This window comes from Cololabis saira, chromosome 9 (assembly GCF_033807715.1).
Source record: "Cololabis saira isolate AMF1-May2022 chromosome 9, fColSai1.1, whole genome shotgun sequence".
Lineage (NCBI taxonomy): Eukaryota > Metazoa > Chordata > Actinopteri > Beloniformes > Belonidae > Cololabis > Cololabis saira.
The window spans coordinates 46,606,791-46,626,981 of record NC_084595.1 but is presented as its reverse complement, the minus strand read 5'-3'; the positions used below and the strand labels follow the sequence as shown (position 1 = coordinate 46,626,981).

The following is a 20,191-nucleotide window of genomic DNA, read 5'->3' as shown; positions in this document are numbered from 1 at the left end:
TACTTCCTGTACCAGTCCTGTATATGGCTATTCCTGCAGTTTGATGTTATTCTCTAGTACGGTAGTCGTGTGTTTAGGTTACAGGTGCTGTTTCTGTGTTTCTGACCTCCCAATCTCCAGCAGAATCAACCCCCTAGACAACGCTGAGCTGTTTCTGCTCATGTGAGTTACAGAACAATAGTGACGTCTAACCAGCGTGATGTTCCTGGGCAGTGAAGTGTGAGGTTGTGATGCTACAGATGTGCAGCTCCAGGAGGATGAGTGTTCTGTCAGACCGGTTCATGCTGGCTGCTGAGCCTCCAGGGGAACTCTGTATCTGATTAACGCCAGCCTCGTATGAGCATCAAACTGCAGTCCATCACAGGCTGGGACGGAGTTCCTGCAAGGCCAGTAACGGAGCCAGAAGAACCCGTTTCCTGAAACCCACTCCATTATCCACTTCCAACACCCGTCCTTGCAGCTTTAATCACTCAATTACAGCTCGTCACACAGGCAGGTCTGATCATTTACTATTGCATGTGTACATTTATCCACATTTTAGACACATTATTTTTCTCCAAATATGGTGATATTAAATGATACTTTATTCTTTAAGATAACATTTTTTTTTTACTTTTAAAATGTTTGATGAACAGACGTGTTTTTATCTCATTTACTTGTTAATCCAGCCCTGCTCATCAACTCATCAGTCAGTGAACGGACCAGGACAACGGATGGATGCACATGAAGATGATGCAGTGAATTAACGTCAATCAAACTTTTAACAATCAGTGCGTTTACATGGGAAGTTTAATTTCTCTTTAATTCAGAATTAAAATCCGATTTAAAATGGTTAAAAATGACCATGTAAACACCTAATTCCGAATGAAAATGGCCATTCAGAATTAAACTTAATTCCGAAGTAAGTGGCTGGTTTATTCTGATTTTAAATCTGAATAGAATAATTCCAGATCATGTATAAACTCATTCCTCTTTAAATTAATCCCGGTCTTTCTTTCTGCTCGTTCCCTCTCCCGTCTGTCTCCATGACGCTTATATTCCGCTGGGCTGGTTTTCCAAACAAAGTTTCAAGAATCGTTTCAAGACCATTTATCTAATAAATAGCTTGGAGGACCTGGAAATAATTAAAAGAACAGATGGAAACAGGAAACATCAAAATGGTGATCTTTTCAAAGTTGTAGCGGCTAAGTTAGTTTTTCTTCCGGTAGTGTAACTTCCGGTCCCCCCCCCTATCCAATCAGAACCTTCCCAACCCCCAGACCTGGAGAGGAATTGGAGAAAGACCATCAAACGTGTTTCCATGTAAACCTCAATTCAGAATTACTATTTCCATGTAAACTGGAAAGAAAATAGTTTAATTCTGAATGATTTAATTGGGAATAATTCATTCTGAATTAGAAATCATCACGTAACCGTGGCCAGTGTTGTGTAAACCACCTAATCTTCAACTGTCATCTAGTGAAAGTGTTTCCCTGCCCAACACACTGGTGTCGTCCACACAGCAGCTCAGAGAACCCCCAGTGCATTCTGGGACTTCACGATCCCAGCTATGTTGACTCCAAGCCCCGGCTCCCTGATTACAGGGTATATTTCAAAACCCTCCCCAACCCGCCCCCCCCCCCCAAAAAAAAAGAGAGAGAGAGAGAAAACATAAATAACAAATAAATGAGGTTGAGAGGCAAGATAGACAACAGTTAGCACTGACAGCAAAAACAAGTTTATAAATCTACAACCCGTCCATCATAGAGGCTGACAATGACTGTTTCCATGCATTAATAACCCTTTTAAAACCTGAATATTGGCAATAACCCGGTTTTGCACGGCCATTTAAAGGAGCATGAGGCTCCTTTTAAGAAATGAGACTCTCTAGCGCCACCCTTCACCACGACGGCCGTCGGGGGTACTGCAGCCAACAGTGAAGCCGGCACGGGAGAACGGGGAGAACGTGCATGCAGCGTCATGTGACGTCACATCCACAGCCCAGCGCGGGAAATTCGGGACCGGAATTGCAGCACATTTTGCAGCACACAGCCTGTTCAAGGCAACGGAGAGATACACTAGAGGAAACATTCTTTTGGTTTGGAACGCTTCATCTGACATTATTACTAGAAAACTTAAAACGTATACACATTTTTTTCATAAATCCTGCCTCAATCCGGCCTCAAGCTCCTTTAAACACCAATAACCCCTGCTTTGAATAACCTGAATTTGCTCATATTCGGGTTTTTAAAAACCCCAATATGAGCCCTGGGTTACTCCTTTTAAAACCTGAATATTGGGTCATGTAAACGCCAAACGGAATATCCCCATCAAACGGAACAGGAATTAGTTTTCTGCACATGCTCTGTTCACAAGGAATCCTGGTCTTTTGAGTCCAGGAAGTTCTTATAAACACGGAGAAACAAGACCAGGAGGAGACTAATCACTTCATAAATGTAATGAAGGATATGAACATTTCTGCATTTGTAGACGGTACAAAGTACCGGGATAGAAGATTTACAAGAAGGTGAGAGAAAAGTTACGCGAAACATAATTTGTTTTGAATCTGGATACAGGAAGAAGAAGCAGAAATGACAGGAATTGCGTCATCACGTTCTCCGTGCGTCGCTGGTTTGATCCAGATATCCTAATGATTAATAACCATGGAAACAGGGATAACCCTGTTTGCTCACACATGGAAACACATTATTCCCAATGTTTCAGTAAACGGAATATTGACCGTAACCCCAATTTTGACTGCATGTAAACGTAGTCAATGTGTCCATATATCCCAGATAGGGTTGCCACATCTCTGTAATAGTATGATAGTCTTTCCTGAGTGTACGGTATATGTCATGTTTTTCAAGTGGAACACAGCTATTCATTTGTGAAACTCATCTTTCTGTAGAAAGTTGGGAGTCAGACTTCCGTGTGACGGGGATTCACTTCCTGCAACACACCAGGCCAGGGAGAGAAACTTCTTTTGAGCTTTTCTTAATCTTGCATCAATATTTGTAATATCTCCTAATAAGCATGTTTGAGGATCTAATGGAAGAATCACTTCTAGAAAAATCCTGCCAGAATGTGTTAAGCTTTGTGCATAACCAAGAGCATTGCAGGAATGAGCTCCTCTTCTACACCACATGTAAAACACAGGCTGGATATCTCAGCTTTACATTTATGCCATTTCAATTCAATTCAATTCAATTTTATTTATATAGCGTCTAATACAACAGAGTTGTCTCTAGACGCTTTACAGAGACCCAGAACAACATAAACCCCCGAGCAGTTAATACATAAACAATGGCAGGTAAAAACTCCCCTAGTGGGAGAAAAACCTTAAGCCAAACAGTGGCAAGAAAAAACTCCCCTTTAGGAGGGAAGAAACCTTGAGCAGGACCAGGCTCATAAGGGGGGACCCTCCTGCCGAGGTCCAGACTGGTGGGTTCAGTGGCGTAAGACAGGACTGATGGAGAAAGTTATAACAGGTCAGCCTTTATCTGGAGTTAATAGCGGCAGTTAAGACTTTTTCCACACAATTCAGACCAGAGCTCTGTGGGTATATTGTTTTTGACAATAAACAGATTCTAGTCAGCCTTGAATATTCAAATAAGCATGATGAAGTTCTTGTGTTTGGTCCGGTTTTAAGGGGGGACTAACCCCCCGCAGAGAGAGGCTTTTCACACTTCATGTACTGAAGGTAATTAGAAAGAGGTGGAGGGGTGGAGGAGTGTGGCATTAAGCCCTGGCCAGATAACCAACGGTGAATACATTCTTCTAACACCTGGAGAGCCATCAGCATTTAAATGTGGAGCTTTATGCGTCTGTCGCAGGGGTCGACTGTACACAGACAATGGAGCGTTAGCCAGGAGCCGTCCTGGGATTAGAACTTAACTCTTCTGGTGATTAAGTGTGCATGGTGAGGATCAGTCATCCTGAGATGAAGCTGGAGTCACATGAGCAGCATCTCTTTATTGCCTTGAATACAAGACACATCGTTCAAGCCAACTAGTGTGACAGAAACAACAGAGCTAAAATAAGAGAATATTCTAAGAAATTAAAATGGGGTACATGTTTAAAAATGGGGAAAAAAAATCTGTAAATTAAAAGAAAGAAGCAGCAAAGACAGGAATTGTACATCTTAATTTTATAAGGAAAGATTCTTCTTCTTTTCTAATATCAGGATTTACAGCTGCCATCCTAGAAACGGTGTTTCAAATCAAGCTGCAGTCTCAAACTTCCCCAAAAAGTGGCTGAGAAATGGAAATGTGTACAGTTGTTTCTGAAATAACTGACTTTATATCCTGTTTTCATAAAATAGTGCTTATTTCATTCAACGTGACAAAAATAATGTTGACAACTGCAACTTTAAATGTGTCATGAGGCACGAGGTGCACGAGCCGTCTACATGCTTATGTTACTCATTTTATCTACCTCTTCTTATCATGCTTATGTGGTGTGTAATAATTGTGAGTGAGTCTCTAACCCGGGGAAGATGGAGGGGGGGCTAAAACAAAACAGGGAATTTACTGCCTTATTACCACATTTTAAAAAGTTCTTACAAACAACGTAAATGACTGAATGCGCTGAAGGCTTGTCTGTATGAATTTCATCCGTTTGTCTATTTCAAGAGAGGAAATGTTCAGTCACAGATTGGACACCAACATCTTTGTAGCAGATTTGTTTTTCAAATAAAAACAGACATACAGGACTGTCTCAGAAAATTAGAATATTGTGATAAAGTTCTTTATTTTCTGTAATGCAATTAAAAAAACAAAAATGTCATCCAATCTGGATTCATTACAAATCAACTGAAATATTGCAAGCCTTTTATTATTTTAATATTGCTGATTATGGTTTACAGTTTAAAATTAAGATTCCCAGAATATTCTAATTTTTTGAGATAGGATATTTGAGTTTTCTTAAGCTGTAAGCCATGATCAGCAATATTAAAATAATAAAAGGCTTGTAATATTTCAGTTGATTTGTAATGAATCCAGAATGTGTGACATTTTTGTTTTTGTAATTGCATTACAGAAAATCACAATATTGTAATTTTCGGAGCCAGTCCTGTAACATCTCTCTGAAGTAACAGAAGGACCAAACATAGAACTGAATTTCTAAAACAGCAAGGGGGAAAAAAAGGGAGAAAAAAAACCTTACATATGGAGTAAAGTAGCTGAAATCCATGTATTTAAATAAATGAGTGGAAATCCCGTCACACCCTGGGCCAGCCATTTGTCGGTCCATGTGCCGGCCGGGGAACCGGCCACCCCATGTGAAATGCCTGACTTCCTTCTCCAAGTGAAAAGCACAATAGCCATTAGCTCAAGTTTATTTGCCAGATCTCTCACCTTCTCTTTCAAGTGCATGGCCACCATATAAAGCAGCTGATTTACACCTCCACACACTTGATGCCGGCGTGTCGTGTCCTACCATCCCTCCTCCTCTCCTCCACACATGTCACTTAAATATTCATGACATCTACAGCAGGATTTCACTTTCAAAGAGCTGCATCTGATACACGTTTGATCCAAACTGGGACATTTCCATGGCGGGAAGCGGTTCCGTTACAGAGGCTTCCCGCGATGGAAATGTCAGGATTCTGGAAGTCAAGAAGCATGAACTAAATAAAGAACATTTACAAATCAATCAGGATTTAAATTCAACTGAAAATAGTAAAAAGAAATCAAACTGTTGCTCATTTTTAAGTTCATTGGGGTAAAATTGCTCAAAAATCTTGCTATGGGGAAATGAAGACAAGAAAGCTTGTATCACATTTGGAAAAAAAAGAAAGAAAAAATACAGTGAAACAACCATCAACTACCGTCTTTAAGAGATTGAGCCTTTCAGAAGTAATAATAAGTACTGGAGATGAGGGGGGATGAGGGGGGATGACATCCCTCCTGAAATAAAAACGGTCTTAATCATCCCCCCTGAAATAAAAACGGTCCAAATCATCCCCCCTGTAAAACTTCCATCCCTCCTTTCCATCCCTTATGTCATTTCATCAATGAATGTGGTTTTACTGCTATTTCAACATTTAGAGTCATCACCAGAAAAATAACACCAGAAAAATAACTTATTTGACAATTTTCACCTGTTTAAAGTAAATTTTCACTTGAAATAAGTAGAAAAATCTGCCAGTGGGACAAGATTTATCTTCTCATTACAAGCAAAAAAATCTTGTTCCACTGGCAGATTTTTCTACTTATTTCAAGTGAAAATCTACTTGAAACAGGTGAAAATTGTTGTTTTTTCCAGTGATGAGTCTTGTTTTAAGTGTAATGAGATTTTTTTTACTAAAATGAGACATTTTAACTAGAAATAAGACAAATATTCTTGTTAAGATTGTGAGTTTTTGCAGTGATCCATGTTACTTATCCTGTGAAGGACAGAGTCATATTGATAAGTTCAGAAAAGTGTTTTTTATTGTTGTGTTTTGATGTATTTGATGTAAGCCCAGTGGATATTTAAAGCTTACAGAAGGCTGCATTTAACTGCTGCTATGTCATTCCTGCAGTATTTCTGCAGGTGTTTTGGTCACTGCTATTATTTGTAATATATTATATTATTTGTAATCAGCACAAATTATCTGTCCCCATATGATCAAATCCACCATCCCCCCTGATGTTTTTACAACTCGAGTACTGGTAATAATGAATGGACTCATTTGTGTATGATGTACTGTATTTGAAAGAAAGTGTTTCTCAATGTTAAAATTCATCATCTGTGGTGCATAATGTTCATTAAAGATCCAAATAAGCGTGAGAAAAGGAAGCGGTACGTTCAACCAGTAGTGAATGGCTTTGGAACAACTCACTCAAATGACCTGACACACCTGAAAAAAGGACCTGGTTCTTTGGAGACAAGTAGAAAACATTTAAACCATTTTGGTAACTGACATGCAGACAAGACTTACTGTTTTTCACTAGTTCAATGACTTTAAAGAGAAGAGAAGTGCCGTAGCCACAGCTCTGTCAACATACTTTTTACATCCCATTTTACGTAACGGGTTAACTGTTGTACATTTTTACACACATTTCAATCCATGTGGAAGTTTAAAGTAAAGTCCTGATTGTACCACAAGCAGATACGTCTACTGGCACAATACTGATCACAGTGTGACAGTTTGTACCAGACGAGACTAAATCACCTACACATTGTCGCGCTTTGATGGTTGGAGAAGTCACCTTTTTTTAATTCAATTCCATTTCCTTTCTATAGCGTCTATTACAACACGAGTGGTCTCTAGGTGCCCCTCTAGGTGCCCCTCTAGGTGCCCCTCTAGGACCCCATCACAAACGGGAGTGGTGGAAGGAGACCTCCATTTTTATTCCAAACCAAAACCCTTCTCTCATTTATAACAAACAGAACCTGTCTTTCATCTAAACTGGACATTCATTGTAGCGGCTAAAAGAAACCTTCAGAGTATGCAGCACGAGGCCTGGACCCGGCTCTGGTTGGCCGTGGCGTAAATGACAGCATGTTTGTGCTTCAGCTTGGAACCAACGGTGTACCCACACAGTCATGGTGTACCCACACCGTCATGGTGTACCCACACCGTCATGGTGTACCCACACCGTCATGGTGTACCCACACCGTCATGGTGTACTCACACCGTCATGGTGTACCCACACCGCCATGGGCAGGGTCGGCAACCCGCGGCTCTAGAGCCGCATGCAGCTCTGTAGCGCCGCCCTAGTGGCTCCTGGAGCTTTTTCAAAAATGTTTGACCTTTTTTTCTTTTTTCTTTTTTTTCCTCTTTTTTTTCTTCTCTTTTTCCTTTCCTTTTTAATCTCGACATTTCGACTTTTTTCTCGAGATTTCGACTTTTTTCTCGAAGTGCATAATGAAAAAAAAAATCTTCCCCCAGTTCTAACTAATATAGATACATGCAGCATGTGTTGCCTTCATTCTAAGGCTTATACAAGACTTCATGTTTTGCTCCAGACATATTTGTTTTTTGTGTTTTTGGTCCAATATGGCTCTAAAACATTTTGGGTTGCCGACCCCTGGTCATGGGGAATCCGTAACGTAACGTATTTTGCTACTATGTATGTTTTATGTTTGTTCCCTCGTTTGATTGTATTGTTTGACTGAATAGTTTTTATGTTTTCTGTGGGGACTGCAGATGGAAACTAGCATTTCTGCTAAAACCCGGTGTATTTACACTGATTCATGTAGTGTTCATTAATATGCATTGTCCCGTCTAAAATAAACTTAAACTTAAACCCTCACATGGATGTGTCTCGTGGCATCAGTTCAGGTGAACTGAAGTCATTATGAATGGTGTGCTCGGTTGCTTGTTGCCTACTACTGAAAAAAATGACTGAAGCTCAACTTGTATCAGCTGCAACTCCTCACAGAGGACGAGCTCTGCTGCCGCGTCTGAGCCTCGGGTAGAGAGTCAGAGAGAGGATGGAGAATGCAGCTGCAGCAGCACAGAGAAGGACCCGCACCCTCACCACCAGCGTGACAGGGCAACGCAAACGACAACGGACGAGCCAGAACGCCAGCATCCGTCCTGCTAGGCTGGACCACCCAAAATGTTTTAGAGCCATAGTGGACCAAAAACACAAAACACTAATATGTCTGGAGCCGCAAAAAATGAAAAGTCTTGTATAAGCCTTAGAATGAAGACAACACATGCTGCATGTTTCTATATTAGTTAGAACTGGGGGGAGATTTTTTCATTATGCACTTCGAGAAAAAAGTGGAAATTTCGAGAAAAAAGTGGAAATGTCAAGATTAATCTTGAAGTACAATCTTGAGAAAAAAGTCAAAATGTTGAGAAAAAAGTCGAAATGTCGAGAAAGCTTGAAATTTCGAGAAAAAAGTTGATATGTTGAGAAAAAAGGTGAAATTTCGAGAAAAAAGTGGAAATGTCGAGAAAAACGTCGAAATTTCAAGCTCTGTGTCAGTATGATACACGTTTACACCACCGCTTACAAACACCCAAGGGCCATACATGATCATTGGTCCTGCACATGCAAGGGAAACATGCTGAAAATAATCACTGCTGCAGACGATGTAATGATGTAATAATTGCTTGGGGGTTTATGTTCTGGTCTCTGGAAAGATCCTAGAGACAACTTCTGTTGTAATAGACGCTATAGAAATACAATTGAATTGAATTATTCTTATAATATCTTATGATGGCTTCAATCCAATGCATGCAGGTAGTTGCAAAGTTTGGCTACGTAACCGTTGATACCGAGGAACAGCAGCACCGCCGGCTTTTCTCTCTGCTGCTTTGCACCTTATTTAAGCAGAATATTCCAGCGATGGCCACATGATACTGGCTTGGTCCCCTGGGATCTTCAAGGGTTAAGTTTAGGTAGTTATGGATGCCAGGGTTAACTAAAGTAAAAGCTTTACATTTTCAAATGAAAACATACTAATATAGACCCAAAATGAAATAGAAAAAAAGAGAGAAAGCTAAAGTCATTCTGCGTGGAATCTTAAAAAAAAAAAAAAAAAAAACACAAATATGGATCCAGTGTAAACACTGCAAGGTGAAGTTAAAAGGTTCATAAGTGAACACGCTAATCTTTAAATCTGTGATCTATTCTCATGCAGCTTCCATGAGATAGAAGAGATTGTCATGGGTCAGCCAGAAAAACTAAGCTAGCATACACAAATGAATACACCGTCTGTTATTATATAAGGTTTTTATGATTTCTAATGCATTTATTGACAATCTTATGTCTGCATTTGCACCTCAAATGCTATGTTAGATAAACTGAATGCATTCGTCTGACTGAAACTGTATTTTCATAATGCATGTAAAGATCCTAGCCTGGCTAAATCACGCTAGACCAAATGTTGCATCGTTGGACTAACACGTCCAAGTAATGTGGTTTAAATCACGTGAGTCATGTCCATATTCCACCTGACTGAAACTGGTCCACCCTTGGATGGGCAGGAGCCACGGTTCCTGCCCAACCCAGGGGTAAAAACTAAAACTAACTCAAGTATACAGGATGAACAAAATGCCCAGAGTTTGGCCATTTTGTTTGTTTCTCCAAATCACCGTTCACCATTTTTCCCAATTTGTTTCAACCAGTTAAACCAGATATTTATGTGTGGATTGGGTGTATTACGTGATAAATACACCAATTTCCTTGATGGATACTGGGACAAAGAAAGGAGTCAATTTTAACAGCCCAGCGGAGCTAAAGCTGGAGCTAAAGCTGGAGCTAAGCTATAATAAAAACTACACAGCTATCAGCTTGTTAGGTTCTTCTGGACAAATCTGAACTAAGATTTTTACATGCATATTAAAACTACAATGATGCAGTAATTGGACATTTGTCCATGTAAGTGACCACACTGACTCCTTTGCTGGATAAACTGATTTCCCTCACAAGCACGTATACTGGGACTGAGTTCAATTAAACTAGTGGAGCTAAAGCTGAAGTTCTGATTAAATGTGCAAATAAACGTACCAAGTGTGTGTCTATAACCATTATTCAACAGCTGTGTCATATTAGTGCTAGAATGGTACATTTTAAATCAGAATAGAATAATTCCAGATCATGTTTACACTCATTCCTCTTTAAATTAATCCCGGTCTTTCTTTCTGCTCGTTCCCTCACCCGTCTGTCTCCATGATCTTATATTCCTGCTGGGCTGGTTTTCCAAACAAAGTTTCAAGATGCAGCAGCAGTAAACACTGGTCAAGAGCAGAGACCATTTATTTAATAAATAGAAATCATTAAAAGAACAGATGGAAACAGGAAACATTAAAATGGTGAGCTTTTCAAAGTTGTAGCGGCTAAGTTAGTTTTTCTTCCGGTAGTTTAACTTCCGGTCCCCCCCCTATCCAATCAGAACCTTCCCAACCCCCAGACCTGGAGAGGAATTGGAGAAAGACCATCAAACGTGTTTTCCATGTAAACTTCAATTCAGAATTACTATTTCCATGTAAACTGGAAGGAAAATAGTTTAATTCGGAATTATTTAATTCGGAATAATTAATTCCAAATTAAAAACCATCCCGTAACCGTGGCCACTGTGCACCGTACAGAGGCAGTTCAGTGCCATCGGGGTGTGCAGGAAGCCAAGAAGCCCCTTATCACATACATGCCACTTCATTTCGGTTCATTCATTTTTCTCGTCGTCTCAGAAGCAGATTGGGCTGCACCATTCTCCAGAACACCAGTTCTGCCTGGACTTGAACAGAAGCAAGACCTGAGGCCCCGTTTCCACATAGCCGGGTATTTACAAAAACGGATATTTCCCCCTCTACGTTTTGAAAGATTCCATCGTTTACACGAGATCGTTTTCAAAATCTCCTCGTTTACACGAATCCGCATAAATAGGCTGTTAACGTCATGCCAGCCAATCAGAATCCTGGAAAAAACATCAACAAATGACACGTGTAACTTCCAGTCAAGGCTGATTTATGGTTCCGCGTTACACCAACCAGAGCCTACGGCGTAGGGTACGCGGCCACGCACACCGTACGGCGCGCATCACCGCGTACCCTACGCCGTAGCTCTGCGTCGATTTAACGCGGGATCATAATTCAGGCTTTACTTCCAAGATGAACGAGAGTCTTTGGTTTGGAGTGACAGAGAAGTGGAGTTACTTTTAAGTGTGACTTTAGAATATAAAACTAAAATACAAGAAAATATTGACGGTGGCCAAACTAAACACAGGTCGCACACATGACGTTGGTGACGTTTCTGTCCCATAATGTGACGTTCTGAAGCCTAAATCTCCGTTTTCCTCTGTTTAGACGCAAACGTGAAAACAGAGTTTTTGAAAATCTCCACTTTGGCCGGAGTTTTCAGAAATGAACGTTTTTGGTGACTTTGAGCTCCGTTTTCGTGTAAACGAACGGCCAAAAACGCATGAAAACGCCTCCGTTTTTGCTCCGTGTAAACGGGGCCTTAGAAACCAGCTCTGAAAACACAGGAAATGTTAATGCTGCTGCTGACATCTTTATTTTTCCTCCAAGTCTTTTTTTTCAACCCTTTGAGTTGCAACTTGTTGAGAACAGAGGTGCATCATGAACAAATCCTCCTATTGTCCCCCCCCCCCACGAGCACAAAGGCTGATGCATAGTGTAATGCTGCCTTTTGAATGGCTGACGGAGCAGGCCTGCCACTTTAGAGGTTTTTGTATTGGGCTTTCCATCACAATCACGCCCAGCTGAGACAGAGAGTGGGGGCTGCAGGAATCTGCTGTACTTTTCCGCTCCCTACACCCTACACCCTTCCTCCTCCCTCAACCCAGATCTTCCTTTCATTCTCCTTCTATCTCTTCTCTGGAACTTATCTCAGCTACCTGGGTGGGTGGAGGTTGACGGGGGAACACCAACCCCAGCCCACCCAAACATTAAATTAAATAAAAACACACACACACACACGGATCAGCTAGGTGTACCGGGGCTGGTATGTACATGAACACAGAGGTGAAAGGCATGTGAAGACCCTGTGGGACTGCCATCCAGCATTCCAGCAGCCCACACTGTGATGCTAATCTTCAAAGTAACATGCATGCAGTCGCAGGCCGAGCTCGGCCGCGAGACAATGGTGACCTGTTGACTCGCTATCTTGATAATATACAACTTGTTTAAAGGCTAACTCATTAACATTGAGTAAAAGCAGACCAAAAAAAAAAAAGAAAAGAAAGGCTACCTATTAAAGCTGTGCTGATCCAAAGCCGCAATAGCAAAATATTTCTTTCAAAATCAAAATTTTCTGCAATTATATCTGCGTTTACTGTACTACAATTAATAAATGTGATTGGAAATAATGCCAGATTATGGCATTTCAGTTTGGTTTTAAAAACTGCAGCATATAGCCAGTAGTGTTGAGGTTAAACGCGACACCAGTGTAGAGCAGGCCAAAACTTAGTTTTCTGCTGCTTCTCACTTTAAAGTTAGCCTCTTTTTTCCTTTCTCATTTTGATGTTTTGTGTCTTTGTTAGCTCATTTTGCATCTATCAGTTAAACACTATGGTGGTTTTAGTCAGAACTGAAAGGAAATGCAATTATATATCACTGAACATTGTCTCTTATTTAAGTGTGTGTGTTTGTTTGTATGCAATTTATAACAAGCATGGGGGTTTTAAATATTGCAAATAACTGATCATGACATTTTTTTCTGGCTCAATTTGTATATTTATCTATATTTCTTTCATTAAAATGAAAATGAAATTGAAAATGCAACATATAGTTTAGTTGTGCGAGCGTGTGTGTGCGTGTTTGTGCTGGGGGAAGGGGCGGTTGAAACAACACACCCTTGAAGACAAAGATATGCAACATGACGGACCTGATGGTTGAGTGTGACACAGATATACACGTTTCAGTGAAATTAGGGGAAATGTACGGCAGCAACGGGCGCTCCGTCATTGGCTATTTATAGGCGAGCATTACGGAGTCACCAGATTCCCTGACCTCCCCCCACGCCAGCTATTGATGTTCACACATTGATCTGCTGCCTCCAACTACAGCCACATAAACAACCGCTCATTCTCCATTTCCTGCTCTCTCCTGAGGTTAGTTTGGCCTTTAAACAGACCTCCTCACCCGCAAAGGAATGGGAAAGCAGAACATATGCATGTTGTGGTGCCTGGGTAATAGTAAGGACTTAACCCTCCTTCAGCAGGAGCACAAACAAACAGCAGTGCTGGCCGGGGGATTAACGCGGGGGGGAGGGGAGGAATACAGTAACATGCCTCTTTCACATGCCACTTCAAGGAAAGATAACTAACCAAGGACACTGCAAGGAACGACACTACAGAGAACATCATTTTAGTAGGTTGTGTGAGAGAAGGACAAGTGATTAACCAGGACCAACGTCAGCCGGCCATGCAGATTCATTTTGCTTGGCCATGTGGGCCGATTCTGAAGAGTTAAGGAGGGATCACATTCCAAATTCCTGCAATACAAGAGAACGAGGGAGGGGCAGTTTGGTGGTTGGGTGGGTGGGACAGTAATGTGAAAGCTACCAAAAGAAGGTTATTCTTTTCTTACATTATTCTTACTCCAACACTTGTGGACCAACAAAGGAAAGTCCTAAAAAAGTCTGAGAGAACAAGAGTATATATATATATATATATATATATATATATATATACACATATATATATATATATATATATATATATATATATATATATATATATATATATATATATATATATATACACATATATAAAAAGGAAAAACGGGGGAAAAGACAAGTCAACAGCATGACAAAAGTGCCCTCACGTTTTTACCAGAGAGCTAACTATGGACAAACCGACATCCACACACCAAAGATCAGCTCGTATGGAGGTGCAACTGTTCCGCTTACAGCACTAATAATGTATCAGCCCAAACAAACAGACAAACAAACAGACAAAGCACCTGAGAGCATTGATCATTGATCATATTGAAAAGAGCTGGAATCCAACTGCTCTGAAAATCATTTACCCATGTCAGGATTAAGATCTTATAAGAACCGTACTTCATCATTTCTTAAATATATTTAGTAACAATTTCAAAGAAATTTAAAAAAAAAAAGAAGAAAAGAACATTTCCTAGAAAATACAATGTTGATATTACACAAGAGTGTGATGGCTTTACCTGCAACACAACAATGAGGCTCTACTGAATCAAGGACACCCAGCTCCCCCAATCAAACTACCAAGCTTTACATGGAAAAATACTCATACATTTACTACAATATACATTTTCTGCAAAAACCAACACACATATTGGGAGCCTCTCTTACTTGCATCTGATTGTGGTGAGTGTGGTCCCTTAGCATAAAGTAGCAGGCTTTTCAGCTAGCTTTCCTTACCTTCCCATGTATCCATTTCATGCTTCACCCAGTCTGCCTGGAGCCCATTCAAGCACAGACCCTGCTGAAGAAAACTAGCCCTGCTCTTCTCATGACTGGCTTTTTCTGCCTTTTTTTAAAATTCTACTTTCTTCTGCAATGTCTGCCTCTTGCAGGTTTCTCCTCTGCTCTCTCCCCCAGCTACCTCTTTCCTCGACAGCCTGCCCCTCTCTGGCCACAGCAGGGACGGAGCCCTGCACCGCCACTGGTCACTTTACTGCCTGGTCACATGGCCACTAGAGTTCAAGCCCCCGAGGTCACCACTTGGCTTGAGGTCCAATGACAGCTAGGGTTATCTGAGTGGAACTGATAGTTCTATTTTCCCCCGGCGTGCAACAATACCCCCAACCCCTCACCCAAATTAGCCTTCCCTTCAACCATGCCTCTGGCTTTGCTGAGGAAAACCAAAGTGCACGCCCAAGCATAAACACAGGTTCAAGCTGACAAAACACACACACATTAACAAAGTGAGGCACGCAGTTCAACAACCACGTTAGGTTAAACTCAAAGTTGTAGGAGAGCTCAAAAGAAACCAGTTGTTAGGGGAATAGCATCAGAAAAAACGTTAATGCGAACAATTAGGCTGAAAATATACATTACACAAGCATCTACTGCACAAGCATCAGCTGAGCACTGGAGCAGCTAATCATTGTGGTATGCGGTGGAGGAGGCCCCCCCTTTGGACAGCTGCTCCAGGTTCAACTCTCTCTATCCCCAACTGACTAGGACAATACTTTTAATAAATACACAGAGGACAAAAATGTTAAGAAAAAAAAAGCTGACAAAATGCTTAGTGAGACTTTGCGTTGCTCTCAGTGAGGTAACAAAAACTAAGTTCATAATGATTATAAGATCAGAATGTTTGCAGTAGGAATGGGCGATATTTTACCATTCACGATATACCGTCAAAAACATTCCCCGCGGTAAGAATTTGTCATTTCGCGGTAAAAACGATAAATCCCCATTGATGCCGTTTTTGTGTGAAGCCTGTTTGCACTGTTATCCCACTGTTTAACCATACAGTTTGAATAAATGTTGAATCTGTTCTTACATTTCAAACTTGATTCATTTGAGTCATTACAGTTTTGCAGTACAGGTGTACTCATTTAATTGGTTTTTATTAATTACATTTAATTAGTGTAGTTTAGTAGCATTTAGTATCTTTTAGAGCAGTGTTTAGGGGGCTCCAAAGACTGAATGTGGAGATAGAAAAAATACCAATTCAACTCCACCTTTTTAACTATAAATCTATCGTCATTTTTATCGTTATCGGGATAAATGCCAGAAATTATCGTGATACATTTTTTAGTCCATACCCATCCCTAGTTTGCAGTAAAAAGTGGGGGAAAAAGATAAGAGAAAGATTTTTGATTGTAATGACCCCACAATCACCTCCTCCTGTTGTGTTAAGCCTGATTTATTGAGTTAAACCAGCACAGTGCCTACGCCGTTGTGACGCCATCGTGAACCTTCAGACTTCTCCGTCACTCCATTTCTCCACGGTGCAGTACCCCCCCAGAGCACTAGGGGGGCGCGTTCTTTTCTGGATAAAAGAAAAGGTGATTCATGCTCAAACCCTCCAATGTGGCTGAATTACAACCATTTTATTGTTATCGTCGTCTCTAGTTGATTCTTTGTTTAGCTTCCGGTTGTTCTGGTCACAGTGAACAATGGCCACCGAGAGAGAACCAGAACCAGAAATGCGTTGCTACCAAGCAGACCAATCACAGCCCTCTTGTCTGCGTAGTTCCATTTTTTGGAGGTGCAGGTCAGGCCACGGTGTAGGCTACGGAGAGACTCCCGCGTAGCCACGTACCCTACGGTGTAGCTACGGAGAGACTCCCGCGTAGCCACGTACCCTACGTAGTAGCTACGGAGAGACTCCCGCGTAGCCGCCTACCCTACGGCGTAGCTACGGAGAGACTCCCGCGTAGCCGCCTACCCTACGGCGTAGCTACGGAGAGACTCCCGCGTAGCCACGTACCCTACGGCGTAGCTACGGAGAGACTCCCGCGTAGCCGCCTACCCTACGGTGTAGCTACGGAGAGACTCCCGCGTAGCCACGTACCCTACGTAGTAGCTACGGAGAGACTCCCGCGTAGCCGCCTACCCTACGGCGTAGCTACGGAGAGACTCCCGCGTAGCCGCCTACCCTACGGCGTAGCTACGGAGAGACTCCCGCGTAGCCACGTACCCTACGGTGTAGCTACGGAGAGACTCCCGCGTAGCCACGTACCCTACGTAGTAGCTACGGAGAGACTCCCGCGTAGCCACGTACCCTACGGCGTAGCTACGGAGAGACTCCCGCGTAGCCACGTACCCTACGTAGTAGCTACGGAGAGACTCCCGCGTAGCCGCCTACCCTACGGCGTAGCTACGGAGAGACTCCCGCGTAGCCGCCTACCCTACGGCGTAGCTACGGAGAGACTCCCGCGTAGCCACGTACCCTACGGTGTAGCTACGGAGAGACTCCCGCGTAGCCGCCTACCCTACGGTGTAGCTACGGAGAGACTCCCGCGTAGCCGCCTACCCTACGGCGTAGCTACGGAGAGACTCCTGCGTAGCCACGTACCCTACGGCGTAGCTACGGAGAGACTCCCGCGTAGCCACGTACCCTACGGCGTAGCTACGGCGAGACTCCCGCGTAGCCGCGTACCCTACGGCGTAGCTACGGAGAGACTCCCGCGTAGCCACGTACCCTACGGTGTAGCTACGGAGAGACTCCCGCGTAGCCGCGTACCCTACGGCGTAGCTACGGAGAGACTCCCGCGTAGCCACGTACCCTACGGTGTAGCTACGGAGAGACTCCCGCGTAGCCACGTACCCTACGGTGTAGCTACGGAGAGACTCCCGCGTAGCCGCGTACCCTACGGCGTAGCTACGGAGAGACTCCCGCGTAGCCACGTACCCTACGGTGTAGCTACGGAGAGACTCCCGCGTAGCCACGTACCCTACGGTGTAGCTACGGAGAGACTCCCGCGTAGCCGCCTACCCTACGGCGTAGGCTCTGAACCAGAATTCAGCCTTTAGTCTTTCGTGGGCTACAGAGATCTTACAGAGATCTTACAGAGATCTTACCATACTGTGGGTTCTCTTCCTTCATCCCCTCCAGTGGTCTGGCCAGGGGATCAGAGTGAGAAGCATCCAGTATTTCAGGAGACAGCCACCCCTGCCCGAGCTGACTCTTACCACACCCAGAAGCTTCCTCTCTACCTTCTCCCAACCTCCCAGCGCTGGCTGGACGAGCCTTTCCTGGTCAACCTCTCCAGTCGTCCCTCTCCAGTCGTCCCTCTCCAGTCCTCCCTCTCCAGTCCTCCCTCTCCAGTCCTCCCTCTCCAGTCCTCCCTCTCCAGTCCTCCCTCTCCAGAGCTCCACCTCGCCTAATACCACTTGTTCCCTCTCCCAGCACCAGGGCTCAGCCATATTCCCCCAGGGGCCCTGCCCCCCATGTGAATGCTAATGACCCTGCTCACACTAAGTCACAAATAAGAAGCTTTTCACATTCAAACCCAACCAAGTTGCTTCTTATGAATGGATACAGGTGGAGAGAAACAGCGCTGTGTTGCTGAAATCCAGAGGATTCCTGGCAGTACCTGGAGGGCTTGATGGGCCCGTTGGGAGGGAGGTAGAAATATGAGGACATGTCTAACCTGCTGTGGTGATCACATCCAGTCTCACTGTCTCCCACACTATTAACACTTTACTACCATTTGTCGCTGTGTTGACTGTAAGACTTGCAGAAAGGATGTGGGTGGATGTGTGTCTATACGCAGATTTATGCAATAAACTTATTTCAACAAGCGTTAACATTTGAAAAATAAGCAAAAGGAAAAACTAATTATTTTATAAATACAAAGACATTGTTAAAAAAAACAACATAAATCTTACAGGACTGTCTCAGAAAATTAGAATATTGTGAGTTTCTGTAATGCAATTAAAAAAACAAAAGTGTCATACATTCTGGATTAATTACAAATCAACTGAAATATTACAAGCCTTTTATTATTTTAATATTGCTGATTATGGTTTACAGTTTAAGATTAAGATTCCCAGAATATTCTAATTTTTTGAGATAGGATATTTGAGTTTTCTTAAACTGTAAGCCATGATCAGCAATATTAAAATAATAAAAGGCTTGCAATATTTCAGTTGATTTGTAATGAATCCAGAATGTATGACATTTTTGAATTACAGAAAATAAAGGACTTTATCACAATATTCTAATTTTCTGAGACAGTCCTGTACACACACACGTATATATTAGGAGTGGGCAAAAATATTGATATGTCAATATATCGTAATACTTTGCTGGCCAATTCGATATCCAAAATGTGAATAAATATATATATATATTTTTTTAAATTGTATTTATTTATTTATTATTTTTAAATAATAAATCATGTTTCAGACTGGTAGTATATCCAGTACGACTTTATTGTATACATGGGGTTAAATCATTTGATTCTGCTTAAGCAGCACTGACATGTCCATGTTTACATAAAAGTTGAGAATACGAGCACGGAAATGTGTATTTTCTGCATTCATTTTGTTTTTTTTTATCATTTTCTGTTAATTTGTATAGACAGCAAATATTTGTGTGAAGTGGATTCAGTGCAGTTAATACATTCTGAATTTCTTCAGAGACAGATATTGTAATGTGTCGTGGATGAAATGCAACATATCGATTATCGCAGAATCGCTGACTCGTGGTATTTTCGTTGGCAAAATATGGTGATAGTATCGTATCGTGCCTGGTGATATCCAGCCCTGTAGGACTAGTACATTTTATATTCATTCTTTAAATGTTATTCTTAGTGACTTGGATTATTGGATGGTTTGGAGAAGCCATGGTAGAATGTGTTCAGAACACGCCTCTTGCTGCACTTTTTAACTCTCTAATGTTACAGTAATTGTAATACTGCACTTGCATTACTTCAAAGGCTGCTTAACTACAGTTTGCAATAAATGGAACTCATTTTCTCAATACATCTTTGATTCATTTGTTCAGCATTTTCAAGCTATACTCTAATTGATGTTTGGAGTTTTCGGTTCAATTAATTGAAATGATGTAAGTGTATCAGATTATATGGAATCCCATTGAATCGTATATTTGGCTGAATATCATGATTCGTATTGTAAGATCAGTGTATTATCGCTACAGCCCTAAAATACGGTACAGACCTAAAGTTTGGACACACATACATATACACATACACACAGTACAGACCAAAAGTTTGGACACCTTCTCATTCAAGCAAATGGGAAGTGTGTCCAAACTTTTAAATAGATCATGGCTAACAGTTTAAGAAAACTCAAATATCCTATCTCAAAAAATTAGAATATTCTGGGAATCTTAATCTTAAACTGTAAAC

General features: G+C 41.8%; 1 protein-coding gene across 2 annotated transcripts in view; it reads right to left on the bottom strand.

Annotated features, from left to right (window-relative positions):
- Window positions 1–17,983, bottom strand: part of LOC133451226 (nuclear receptor subfamily 6 group A member 1-A) — a 37,610-nt gene extending 19,627 nt beyond the window's left edge. The window contains exon 1 of one of the 2 annotated variants that reach the window (XM_061730195.1): window positions 17,898–17,983. In XM_061730195.1, the coding sequence (XP_061586179.1) occupies window positions 17,898–17,922 (25 nt within the window). In that variant the 5' untranslated portion in view covers window positions 17,923–17,983. Of the gene's footprint in view, window positions 1–14,780; window positions 14,973–17,897 lie in introns of those variants that run through there. The other variant, XM_061730196.1, reaches the window with a different exon arrangement.
- Window positions 17,984–20,191: the final 2,208 nt, after the last annotated feature.